The sequence below is a fragment of the Spermophilus citellus genome, assembly GCF_964194105.1.
Source record: "Spermophilus citellus genome assembly, chromosome: 7".
Classification (NCBI taxonomy): domain Eukaryota; kingdom Metazoa; phylum Chordata; class Mammalia; order Rodentia; family Sciuridae; genus Spermophilus; species Spermophilus citellus.
The window spans coordinates 109248938-109262923 of NC_138188.1; the positions used below are offsets into that span (position 1 = coordinate 109248938).

A 13986-nucleotide genomic window follows, 5' to 3' on the forward strand; every position below is an offset into this window, starting at 1 on the left:
CAGGGGAATCCGTGCCAGCCACCAACGATGGCCAGATGTGTGATGAAAACCAGCAACCAATAAACAAATACCTGCAAAAATAGGGAAGAAACAACTTAAATCAGGATACGGAGAGAATTTTGAAGAAAACACTGATTAGTAACTCCAGATACATCCCAGAAAATATTCTACCTATAAAATAAGATGCAATGAGGAAGCTGGGCATGGTGGGGCACATCTGTAATCCCAGCAACTCAGGAGCCTGAGGCAGGAGGATCACAGGTTTAAAGCCAAGAAATTTTGTAAGGCCCTAAGCAACTTAGCAAGGCCCTGCCCTAAAACAAAAAATAAAAAAGGCTGGGGATGTAGCTCAGTGGCTAAGCACCCCTGGGTTCAATCCCCAGTGCTTCCCCCCCCACAAAAAAAAAAAAAGCTATGAAAAAAAAATCCCACTAGAAAAAAACATTTAGAAATTAAAAATATTAAAAATGTAATAAATATGAAGGATAAAATTAAGTAAATATCCAAACACTTAGAATATAAAGATGAAAAAGGTAGAAAATTTGAGTGAATTCAGAGAGAAAATCTTACAGTCACAATAGCCAACTAATATGAGATTCAGAAAACAAATGCAAATAACCAGGTAGGTGACAGAAGTAAATGTCCCTAAACCAAAGAAGACACAAGTCTTCAGACTGAAATATCCCACTGAGCACCCTGAACAAAGAACTAAATTTAAAAAAAAATCACACCTATATGTTATCACTGTGCAATTTCAGGAGAAATCCTAAAGGCTGCCAAATGTAACAACTGAACACTCACACAGTGTTATGGCTTGGATCTTAAGAATTAAAGGCGTGGTCTCCAGTTGATGTCACTATTTGGGAGAACCCTTTACCATGTGGAGCTTGGTGAGAGGAAGTGAGGTCACTGGGGGTGTGCCCTTGAAGACCACGCCTCTCATTTCCTAGCTGCCATAAAGTAAGCAGCTTTGCCTCACCACACACCACCTGCCATGATGTGCTACCCACCACAGGACCACAGTGCCAGGACCAAGTGACCATGGACCAAAACCTCTGAAGCCATGAGCCAAATAAATCTTTCCTCCTTTTGTTTCTCTCAGGTGTCTTCCTACCACGACTGAAGGCTCTCTGACACACATAAAATCCAACCCTGTACTGGCATCGGACTTCTCCTCTGCAACACTGAATGCTGGAAAACACAGGAGCACCAACTTAAGAATTTTGAGGGAAAATTTTTTTTTGAATTTTGAATTTTGGCCAGATTACCAAATAAGTGAAAGTTAAGCATATAAGAGTCCAGAAACTTTATCTCCCCCATATCTTTTCTGAAGAAGCTACAGAAGTGCATACTCAAGCAAAATGAAGACAGAACCATGAGAGGAGAAAACACGACATTCAGAAATAGTGGTGATAACTCAGTGCTGAAGTGAAATCCCAGAATGACAGCTGGACAGCAGAAAAAGAAGCAGGGGTTGGAGCAAAATGATGGACACCCCGGGAGGGAGGCTTCCGGATAGGAAATGTATTCAACAAAAAAGGCCATTTGATTAACACACTGAATGATTTTAAGGGATACACTGACTACTTGTTTTAGCAACAAGAAAAAAGAAAACTTATTAAAACTCCAGGAAGCCAGGTGCTGGAGTGCATGCCAAAACCCCAGTGATTTCAGAGGCTGAGGCAGAAGGATCACAAGTTTGAGGACAGCCTTGGAAAGTTAGTGAGACCCTGTCTAAAAATAAAGGTGGGAGATAGGGATATAGTTCAGTAATAGGGCACTCTTGGGTCCAATCTCCAGTACCTAAAAAAAAAATTAAAAAAAAAATAAAGAAATTGTAAGAAAAGTGAACAAGAAAGTTAAGTCAAGGTCTAAATATAAAGCAAACTAGAACATGAGATGATCCTAACTCATAAAAATGCTAACAAACATTAACCCGTTTGGCCATGATATTAGCTACATTCTCCCTAAATGGCACAAGGACCACATGGAAATCACAGGGAGGAATGGAATTCTACCTCATTACTTTTTTGTTGTTGTTGTTTTTTGGAGGTAGGGGTTACAGGGGATTAAACCCAGGGGCACTTAATCACTGAGCCACATCCCCAGCCCTTTTTTATATTTCATTTAAAGACAGGGTCTCACTGAGTTGCTTAGGGCCTCACAAATTGCTGAGGCTGGCTTTGAACTTGCGATCCTCTTGCCTCAGCCTCCAGAGCCACTGGGATCACAGGTGTGTGCCACCACACCCTGCTTTCTCCACTACTTGGCTCCTCAATGAACAGGGTCATAAAGCACATGTTAATTGGTTTTAACTTCAGAAATTGACCTATAGACAGCACAGAGGACATGACTATAGTTATAAAGCAGAATTTGAATATTATCTACCTTGACTATGTACAAATGAGGGTATAGTTAACTGATATTAGGAAGTGAAAAGAAGCAAATGAAGTAGAAGGAAGAAAAAACAAACCTAAAATCTTCCAGAGAGTAAAGTGAGGGAAAATAACGCCCCATGATCTTCTCTCAGAAAGATTTAATGACTGTAGTGTCACAAACTGAAATTAATCCAATAAGAAAACCTGAAAGTGCTTCAAGCAACGCCTTGGACTAGCCATTAAATTTGTGAGGTAGACAAGGAAAACGCTAACGAACATTTATATACCTGTTACAATGAATTTAAACTGAACTCTGTACTTATGATGCATCTTGTCATCACGAATTTGAGTTTCTAAGTGTTTACTAAGGAGAGCAAAGACATTTCCAATATTTCATAGTTCCAAAGACTTAACTTACAACCTTAAGACAAAATGGTTAATAGGCAGAGGGTGGGAAGTGGGTGTATAACTGTGTGTGTTTGCTTAAAGTTGTAAATAAGATTTTTCACAATTTTGGACCACTTACTTGCGAACAATCAAACTTGTTGTTTTCCTGATATTGCTCTAAAAGCTCAAATATGAAAAGATGATGCAGATTCCCTTAAAATGAGGACAGTAACTAAAGCATCCCTTAAATATAAAAAATATTGTACAAATAAGATAAAATGACTATTATCAGTCTTAAAATACCACACAGAATCTCTCCTTCCCAACAATAAGGAGTAGAGGAATGAAGCCTAGAATTAATAAAATAATAGAGATCTAAATATGTTATTTAAAGTTATCAGGGTAACCAACAACATAACTAAGAACAAAGATGTAACTGTCAAAAATTGGGGAGTGGATGGGGAGCATGTAAGTAAGCTAAACTCCACACCTTCCTAGCACGGATCAATGTACAATGTCTGTTTTGACTAATCAGGTGACAGGTATAACTGTATTGTTCTGTGATATACAATTAACTCTTTTTAAATTTTTTTAAATATTTATTTTTAGTTGTAGTTAGACATAATATATTTATTTTATTTATTTATATGTGGTACTGAGGATCGAACCCAGGGCCTCAAATGTGCTAGGCAAGCACTCTACAACTGAGCCACAATCCCAGCCAACAATTAACTCTTAAAGTACTGAAAATTATTAAAAGTGGTTACCTCTCAACCTAGGTGCCCTGCAACAGATGAACAGATAAAGAAATTGTGGTATATTTACACAATGGAATATTACCCAGCCTTAAAGAAGAATGAAATTATGCCGTTTGCCGGTAAATGGATGAATTTGGAGGAAAATAAGTCAATCCCAAAGAACCAAAGGCCAAATGTTTTCTCTGATATGCAGATGCTAATTCACAATGAGGGGGTGGTGAAGAATAGAGGTACTTTGGATTAGACAGAAGGGAGTGATGGGAAGGGAGGGAATATGGGTGTATGAATGATAGTAGAATCAATTGGACATTATTACCTATGTACACATATAATTACATGACCAATGTAACTCTACATCATGTACAACCAGAAGAATAAGTCATACCCCACTTACGTATGATGTGTCAAAATGCATTCTACTCTCATGTATAACTAATTAGAACAAATTTTTAAATTAAAAAAAATTTAAAATTAAAGCAAACAAACAAAAATGGGTTGCCCTTATGGATGGATATTTCAGGTGTAAGAGGAAGGTATGAGGCCTGGAGTTGTAGCTAAGTGGTAAAGCAGTTGCCTAGCAAGCATGAGGCACTGGGCTCAATCCTCTGTACCACATAAAAAAATAAATAAATAAAGGCATTGTGTCCGTCTACAACTAAAAAAAAAGAGAGACAGATATAAGAATACTGTCTTGTACTATAGCTCCTATACTGAGATATATATTAATAGATCAGTAGATGGATACACACACACATAGAGGGAGAGAATTTTTGGATCCAAAAACAAGGAATGCTATGCCCAGGACCTGCCCTAGTCTCACCAGAGCTCTGGGGCCAGGTCCTATTGCCTATGCTCTGCTCAAGGCTAGGAGCCCCACACTTTGCTGCCAAATAAATCTCATATCCAGGGTTTCCTAAGCTTTAGCTCCATCCACTAACACCACCCCTTCCTGGACCTCCCAAATTCTGACCCCCTGCAAGGGACCCATAGCACCAGGTTGACTGGGTGCTGTGTCTCCCCCGGCAGGCCACATTGCCTCCCACCCCTGCCAGGGCCTTATCCTGCTCCCCCAGACCCTGGAAAATGTCTATCCATTGATCCAGCTTTGTGTGATTACATACCACTCTTTATTTCTTGCCATTTTAGTACATCCTGTAGTTTTTCATGTTCTTTTGATATTTTCTTGTTTGTTTGTGATACTAGGCATTGAACCCAGGGGCACTATACAACAGAGCTATGTCCCCAGCCATGACATGTCATTTTGTACACTTTCCTTCAGATCATTTGTGAAAGTTAATTCATGAAGATCATGAGGAAGAAAAAAAAAAGATGTGTGTGTGTGTGTGTGTGTGTGTGTGTGTGTGTGTGTGTGTGTATATATATATATATATATATATATAAAGTTCTTCTTTAGATACTAGAAAGTGAACCCAGGGGCTGATGCTGACACAGGTCAGGGTGGAGGTCAGGCACCCTGCTCTCTGGAGGACCAGATGTGAAAGTGTGAGGCAAGTGCTCTGCTTCTGACATCACAGCCCTTTTTATTTTTTATTTTGAGAAAGGATCTTGCTACATCACCCAGGCTGGCCTTGAACTTACGGTCCTCCTGCCTCAGCCTCCCTCGTAGCTGATGATTATAGGAGTGCACCACCTGGCCGGGTTATATATATACACTTCTACTAAGGAAAGTGACTGATTCACCCTAATTGCTTCCTGCTTCTAAACAGGCTCTGTATTCATAACAAACGCCCTTTCCTCCTCCCCCACATCCTTCCCACAGGCCCTCCGGGCTGGCCCATGTAGAATACTAGCTGGAATCCTGGGCAGTGGGAGGAGAAAGGACTGACACCTACACAGGAATGAGCCAACCCAAATAGGACCACAAAGTGACCGTTGAGACAAAGCAGAGAAGCCAGAAAGTAGATAATGAGAATCACAGACAAAGAGGCCCAAAGACAAGGAGATGGAGGCAGCTCAGACTCCAGAAGGGAAGCTTTCTGGGTGTGTCCTGGGGGGCCAAGGAGGGTGACTGTGTCTCTGCTGGCAAAGTGCACAGTGGTAGGGGGGCTTGCACCTGGCGGCTGTCACTTCCAGAATTCTACCCTTGTACTACTCCACAATTCTTGAGCAGATGTTCTCTAATTCCAGTGAATTATAAATGTCTTGCCAGCTAGATCTAGAAAAATTATTTTGATTTAGTGTGTGTTTGCCTATCCTTGCTAAGTGTTTCAGAGATGCTTTGCTTTCTTTCAGCTTCCGGTGCAATTTTAAAATATCATCAATGACGTTAGAACTAGATTTAGACGTGGTACGTAGAACAAAACAGATACTCGAGCATTAGTGTCCAGATGCCTTACAAAGATTTTATTTTTTAAAAGTTTCCCAACTGCTAGGTCTGGTGGTGCTGTAATTCCAGCAACTCAGGAGGCTGAGGCAGGAGGATTGCAAGTTTGAAGCCAGCCTCAGCAACTTAGTTAAACCCTGTCAAAATAAAATTTAAAAAAGATTGGGAAGGGGCTGGGGTTATGGCTTAGTGGTACAGTGCCTGCCTAGCACATGCGTGGCCCTGGGTTCGATCTTCAGCACCACATAAAAATAAATAAATTAAATAAAGGTATTAAAAAGTTAATAAAAAAAAGGACTAGGGAAGTTGCTCAGTGGTAGACTGCTTGCCTTGCATGAATGAGTTCCTGAGTTCAAGTAACAATAATCATTATTATAGGTATTTAGAATAAATAAATTTAGAATAAATAAATAAATAAAATTATAAGTTAATTCTATAAATAAAATTACAAAAACAAGCATTATGATAATTATGAAGCTTCCTTCCTTTCTCCTGCTCCTGCTTACAAATCCATCAGAATGAAGTGAAGCTTGCCCCATCCTCAGGTTGTCCTTTCTTGGTCTATTTCTTTTTTTTTTTTAATTAATTAATTTATTTTTATTTTTTTTTAAAGAGAGAGTGAGAGAGAAGAGAGAGAGAGAGAGAGATAATTTTTTTAATATTTATTTTTTAGTTCTCGGCGGACACAACATCTTTGTTTGTATGTGGTGCTGAGGATCGAACCCGGGCCGCACGCATGCCAGGCGAGCGCGCTACCGCTTGAGCCACATCCCCAGCCCCATCTTAAACCAGGGATCCCCATTCTGGTTCAACAGGTTCTCGTCCTCTTGCCGACAAGACATACAACTTGTGAGGAGACCCAGGGGATGGCTTGGGAAGACAGGAGTAGGGGACTAGGTGGGGTCAGCACTATGGCCTGGAGGGTGGAGGGGAGTGACCTCTGGGCACCTGACCCAGAGCAAGGGGCCATGGGGCTGAGGGTGCTGCAGACAGCAATCTGAGATACCCAGCAGAGCTCCCCAGGGTGTGTATGTGAGCAGGAGGGGAGCCAGGCTTAAAAGGTCAAAGGGCATCACAGAAATCACAGGAATCTTGACAAGGAAAGGTGGCTAGGGACACTCTGGCAAAAGCTGTTGGTTTCTCATCACATTTTTGTTGTTGTTGTTGTTGGGTGTGGTCAACCACAGACCCATGTGCTTGCTGCCTGTGGCCAAAGAGGTTCTGATCCCTTCCAGTAAGAGTTTGGGATTTGGGGACAAGGGTTATGTGACTTCACCCAACTGGTATTTTTCTCAGTGAATTTCCATTTCCTAGTTCCTCCATGGACCAGGTCCTGGTTCCCTGGAGTGGCTGCAGTTGTAAGGGTGTGTTTGTGAAAATCCTGTAAGGAAAGATGTTTGTTTTCCAGTGAAAGTTTGGTGGTGTAGCTTGGAGAAGGAAAGTGCTTTGAGAAACAAAGCAAAGGCAGTCCAGGCCAAAGTCCCACCCCTACCCCTGAAGCCACTACAGAGTGTGGTAGAGCCCAGCGCAGTGTGGACAAGAGGTTGTTCTGCATCAACCCAGAGTGGCCACCAGCACCTAATCTTCAGCTGCTCTTTGCAAGTCGCCTGCCTTTGGGATAAAATGTCTGAAGTAACTTAAGTCATATGTCCTGGGGTGGCGGGGGCAGAAGTGTCTGTTCTTCAAAACCTCTCTCCCCTCTCCACTGCCTGGAGGTTCTCTTGTTCCAGAAGAGGATGGCGTTGGAGGGAGCCCCAGCCATGACTCACTCACAGCTAATCCTAGGCGAATCTATCACCATGGAAACTGCCAATCATCCATGCTTTTCATAGCTCAACCAAACATCTGCCAGGGGGAAACAAGTGGTACAAATCATCCATCCTGCTTACCATGTTTACATGGGGGGTCCTGGTAAACAGAGAGAACCAGGGGAGGGCAACCCCCACAGCAGACAATGGCCCAACTCCACTCACTAATTAGCTGGTGACCTCTCTCAAGTCCTCCTAAGCCGCTCTGTGCCCCTCCTTCCCCAGCTGGTAAAGGGAAGGATCAGTGATTCTCAACCTGGTTGGGCTGACAGGGAACGGGAGGGCAGGAAAACCCATCCCTGAAGAGGAGCGAGCTGAAGAAGACTGTGTAGTGACAGCCTATTCAGTATTATAATATTTGGAATATTACAAAATAAAACTTTCATAACTTAAACCACACACAAAAAAATGAATCTTGACTCATATTCTTAGGTAGCGATTATTCTCAAAGGAAGATAAATGCACCCATCCCTGGGGTAGAACCTTCGGTGTCTGTGAGGTTTCTAATAATGATTATCAATAAGGAATATGGGTTGGGGGTGTGTTGGAGCACGGCTGTAATCCCAGCAACAGGGGAGGCTGAGGCAGGAGGATCACAAGTTCAAAGCCAGCCTCAGTAGCAAGGTCCTAAGCAACTTAGCAAGACTCTGTCTCAAAATATAAAATAGAAAGGGCTGGGGATGTGGCTCAATAATTAAACACCCCTGGGTTCAATCCCCAGTACAAAAAAAAAAAAAAAGAAGAAGAAGAAGAGGAGGAGGAGTATGGACTTAAAAGGCAATAAATTGAAGAGGCTGGAGTTGTGGTTCAGTGGTAGACAGCTTCTTGCCTAGCATACATGAGGCCCTGGGTTTTATCCCTGGTACCACAAAAAAAAAAAAAAAAAAAAAAAAAAAGCAAATTGAGAGTTGCTGAACTAGCTGATCTCTCCAACTCTGGTTTGCTGGGAGCATCCTCAAACCTTAGGCCACTGCTAATTCCTGTCTGAAAGAAGTGTTGGAAAGGAGGTTCTACACCCCAGCCCGCAACTCATATCAGGCATCCTCTCTTTTTAACAGGACTAGGGGCCCTCAGAGGCAAAGGAGGATATGCAAACGATGGGAAAATCAGGGCTCTCCTGGGGTGCCCAAGGACACCCTGAGATGACTGCCTCTGGAGCATGGCCAGCCAAGAAGTCCCACAGTCCCAGTCCCAGGTGTAACTGTTAACCTGTATCTTGACCCAGCCTTCACCTGGCAGGGACTCCCTGCCAGACCCCAGGGAACTTCAATTAGAGTGTGGAAGGGGAGGGGTTGGAAGGGGGCTAGAATGTGTCAGATGTGAAATTTTCTTATTCCTTCTCTTTTCTCCCTTTCCTCTTCTGTCCATTGAAGAGGAAACTGACCTAGATTCGATGACCTTGGGGAAGATGTGCAGCAGAGAAGAATCAGAATTCATCTGCATACTGTTTTGACTTGACTCCATAGCCTGGGCCCTCAGATTTTAAAAGATTGAAGAAGTTGAAAAGAACCAGGCAAATGGCTGGGACAGCGTGGTGGACAAGAACAGGAATTACCACATGGTATATTGTCAAAACAAAATGTTTTGACTCAGTCAAAACAAAAATTCAGGATCCCTTGATTAAAAAAAAAAAATTAGCAATTGCAAAGCCTTAAACACTTTTCTGCATGGGGCCCAGTGCGACTGCATCAATCAATTCCCATGTAGCTGTCCCTGGGCAGAGGTGTCCCTGGACAAGGAAAGAAAAGCCTAGAGGTTCTGGAGAAATGGGGACTTTGTTCCCATTCCCTGGCAGCACTGGGGGAGATTTAGCAAGACCTCAGAAAGGACAGTCTGGGAAATACCTAGACCACAGGGCCCCCATGGTCAGCAGATTTCTGGTTCCCAAAAGTGGTGCAGAGGCAGCATCAACCTGAAGGCCTTGCACACAGGACAACAGGAGGGCCTGGCTCTGTACACAGATTGGGAAGAGCCAGAGATCCCAATATCCCTTGGTACAGTGTAGGACCCCAAGACCCTGGAATGGATGCAAACAGGGCAAGGCCAGGAGAAGGTGTCATGAAGGACTGACATTAGTTTTAAGTCTTCCTGGCAGGATGAAGGTTTACAGTCACTCTATCCAGCAAATGTGGGTTTGTGCACCAGGACCTGTCACTACTGAGCCTTAGTTTCAGGCTCATTTCCATGAACAAGGAATGTCAAGCAATGATCCAAGTGAGAGATGAAGCTTGGACCAGACTGGTCAGATGGCAGAGAGGAAGAAAAGAGAAAATCCATGGTATTTAGGAGGTAAAATTGACAGTATTGGAGAATACTGGGAGAAAGAGGGAGGAATCACCAAGAACTCCCCTTACTCTCATGAGCAATCGGCTGCACAGAAACACCATTCACTTAGACCAGGAGTACAGGTAAAGAGTCACTTGGAGGCAGGTGGGATGAGTTTGGTTCTGAACCTGTTGGGTCCAAGATAGCCAAAAGAAGATGTCACATATAATAAATAATGAGTAAATAATGGGAACCTGAATAAATAATGAGAACTGTCACATGTAGTAAACAATGAATAAATAATAGGAACCTTCAAGGACAAGTCTAGGCTAGAGTTGTGAATGTGGGAGTCATCAGCTCTGGGGCTGATCACTGAATAATGGGCAGGGATGAGATTCCAAGGAAAACAGTAGAGAAAGAAAAGAATGAATCTCAGTAGCATTTAATGAGCAGGCAGAAGAGGATGAACTCAGGCAGTAAAGAGTCGGAAACACAAGGCAAGAGAAAGAAACAGGAAGTGGATTACTTCTCAGGAGTCAAATAAAGCAAGAAATCAAGAATGTCCACTGAAGATTCTAACAGGGAAGTCAGTGGTGGGAAAAGACCCATCTCTTCGGAGAGACAGACCTGGAATTCCAAAAGGAGAGAGTGAGGGAGTAGAGGAGAGGCTAGGAAAAGGGAGGCAGGCCGTGAAAAGGAGAGAAAAGGGCTTTGGAAAAGTGAAATTTAGGAAAGGTGAATAAAGTCATTTTTTTTCATTTTAACATCTTTATTGAGGTATAATTAACATGCAATAAACCGCATATGTGATTTTGTTTTGTTTGTTTTTGTGGTACTAGGGATTGAACCTAGGGGTGCTCTACCAATTAACTACATTCCCAACCTTTTTTTTTTTTTTTTGAGATAGAGCCTTGCTAAGTTGCCCTGACTGGATTAGAACTTGTGAACCTCCTGCCTCAGCCTCCTAAGTGGCTGGGATTACAAGTGTGCACCACGGTGCTTGGGTACATGTTTTAAGTTTAACAATTTGAAAAGTTTTGTTTAACTGTTAATCTATTGATGAATATTCCCATTTGGGGAGACCTGTGAAACCATCATCTAATCAGAAATGCATTTTTCATCCCCTGAAATTTCTTTCTGCCCCTTAATAATCCTTCCCTCTTGCTCCCTAAATCTCATTCCCAGGTACCTACTGATCAGCTTGCTGTTACTAAAGCTTGCATTTTCTAGAATTTGATTATCTAATTTTATCTTTTTAGGTATTTTTTGAGGGGTCTGACTTCTTTCACTTATCATAATGGTTTTGAACTCATGTATTTGTTGTGTACGTAAATAATTCATTTGTTTTTATTGTTGAATAGTTTCCTGCTATATGGCTGTACTGAGATTTAACTGTTCATCTGTTGATGAATATTCAAGCTGCTCTCATTTGGGGACTATTACAAATTGAACTGCTTTGAACTTTCACAGACAAGTCTTCATATGAACACATGCTTTGTCCGTCCTCTGCAGTACATAAGCAGGGGTGACATGCTGGGTGTGTGTCTACTTGTTAAGAAGCTATCACTGTTTTCCAAAGTGGTAGCACCATTTGTATCCCATGAGTAGTGGATGAGGGTTCCAGTGTCTCCACATTTTTGACATGCATACTGCCTTTTTCATCGTAGACATTCTAGTAGCTTCTTCTTTCTCTACTCCTATCCTATTTGGGGAGAGGGTAATGAGCAGGGATATGGCACCCCTAGGAAGGTAGAGGGAGACAGGGCGGAAGACAAGGAGAAAGCAGCAGCCACACTCCAGCTCACAACACTAGCTAAATAGGGAATGACATGCTCCTCTGAGTCTGTGCCTTAGGGACAAGCCCAGTTCCTGAACATATCTCCTGTGGGTCACCTATCAATGTGTTTGTTTACTGCCTTCCAGGCCAGGGACGCAAGCACAAGGCAAGCCATCTCCAGGGACCTTCGTATTAGAATGCTGCTCCATGGCTACTGAAGAGCAGGAAAGTGGGAATCGGTCCAAGTGAAGAGATTCATTCACTGCCTGCGGGACCTTACACACCCAGGCCCCCTGGAAGAATCTGCAATGGGAAAAGAGGGGGTGGGAAGAGCTTCTAAACCAAGTATGCACTCCTTGTAGGTATGAGGAGGGGAGCCTGTCATGCTGGGGAATCCATCCTGCTTAGCCCTAAGACAAATAGAGGCTCTCTGTTAATTTGGCCAAGAGTTATCAATATATGAGTATAAGGGCTAAGGAGGATAAAATCATGCTGAGGCCTTCAGGAATTATGAGCAAGTAAATGAATTGTTATACTAATAGATTCTTAGTCAAAGCCAATGTCATCTCTAAAGTCAGATATACATCTTAAGAGCATGTGCAGGCAGGACAGTTCTGACTCTGAATTTTGGGAATCAAGAAAATACACTCCTAATGTGTGAGTGAAAAAGAATCCAAATGGTAATACCTGTAGCTGCTGGGAAGAACACCCCAAACACAGTGAAAAAGGTCTCCCCAGGACTGTAATCTGGCAGAGTGTTGTTCTGTAGTAGTTCTGGTGAGTATCCAACAAAGCCATGCTCTGAAATAACACAAAGGAACACAAAATGAGCCGCGTGACAAGACCCAGATACTCCTTGGTTACAGTAGTATTTTATATAAAGGTTAAATATTAAGTAGGGTTTTGTGTGTGAAAGAGAGAGGAGAGGAAGAGATGGGGGAGAAGGTCTGATAGTTCCATCTCCCTTCCTGTCACAGGGTTGGCTTTTGTGTACTTATATCTATAGATACACGGGGTGAAATGACATCCTAAGTCAGAACAGTGGTTACCTCTAGGGAGGAGGAATTTTCATCTCTTGCTTCATAGACTTCGGGATAACTGGAGTATCTTTCTTTTAAGTATTTTTTAGTTGTCGATAAACCTTTATTTATTTTATTTATTTATATGTGGTGCTGAGAATCGAACCCAGTGCCTCACACATGCTAGGCAAGTGCTCTACCACTGAGTCACAACCGGAGCCCATAGCTGGAGTCACTTTCAATGAATATATATTTATGAGTTTGCTTTTCATTAAAAAAAAAAATCACTTGATGTTTACAAGTTACCTCCCTGCTCATAAAGTTCCCGTGGGTCATTATGAGCTACACAAAGTCCACACTCCTTAAGATGAATATCAAAGTTCTCAATCATCTGGCAACAGCCCACCATATCCTCTCCATCCTCAGCCTTTTCAGTTCCCCAACAATCTATCTTCCCAGGGGCACTACTGGTACCATCCTATGCCTCTGCTCAGGCCACGTCCCCTGCCTTCCAGACCCTTCTCTGTGAACATCACTATTGTGTTCGTTCTTCAAGTGCAGCTCAGGCATTACTTTATGGCCTTGCCCTGATCAGAATGGATTCTCCCCCTCACCTGCTCTTAGCACTAAGACTATAGGTGAAAAATCCAGTCTTTGCATCCCCTTCCCCCCAGAGCCCGGTGCACAGTAGATAGGCTGCCAACAGGCAGCACATAAAAAAGAACTTTTCACTCTGAGCTCTCAGCTATGGGCCCAGCTCACGACCAAGCTTTCTGTTAGACTTGCTCAGAGACTACTTTATAGCAGGAACATCTCAAATATGAATTCTTTAAAGTGTTTTAAATATGTTTGCCCAGTGACCTTAACAAAGTTTTTCAAGTGACTTCAATCCTATGGGTGCTTTGCCTCTTTGTCAAAGGAGGTCACTTTGAACAGCTTCTGTGAATGTGCTAGCAGGCTTTGGAATTTCAAGCTACAAGTCAAGTGATCTTGGCTCAGGAACACCCAGGATATTCAGCTCTGCCTTTGAATCTCGTCTCTGAGAATGAAACGGTTTGTTCCTATTGACTGATGCCCAGGGAAGGCAATTTCTGCTCCTTTTCCCTCAGCCCCTACAATCACAGAGGATGGGTATTTGGCCACCTGACAGCCCTGGTCACAGAACCCCCTATGAACCTGATCCTCCACCCACTCAGAGCTTGGCCAGACCTGAGCTTCCCATCATGAGATCTCCCGCGACTCTGACCAGT

The 13986-nt window shown here is 42.7% G+C and overlaps 1 protein-coding gene across 1 annotated transcript in view; it reads right to left on the bottom strand.

Moving 5' to 3' along the window:
- SLC12A8 (solute carrier family 12 member 8) overlaps nt 1–13986 on the bottom strand; it is a 143569-nt gene that overhangs the window by 43031 nt on the left and 86552 nt on the right. Inside the window, exon 5 of the mRNA XM_081302430.1 lies at nt 12405–12518. Within this exon, the coding sequence (XP_081158556.1) occupies nt 12405–12518 (114 nt within the window). The remainder of the gene's footprint in view (nt 1–12404; nt 12519–13986) is intronic.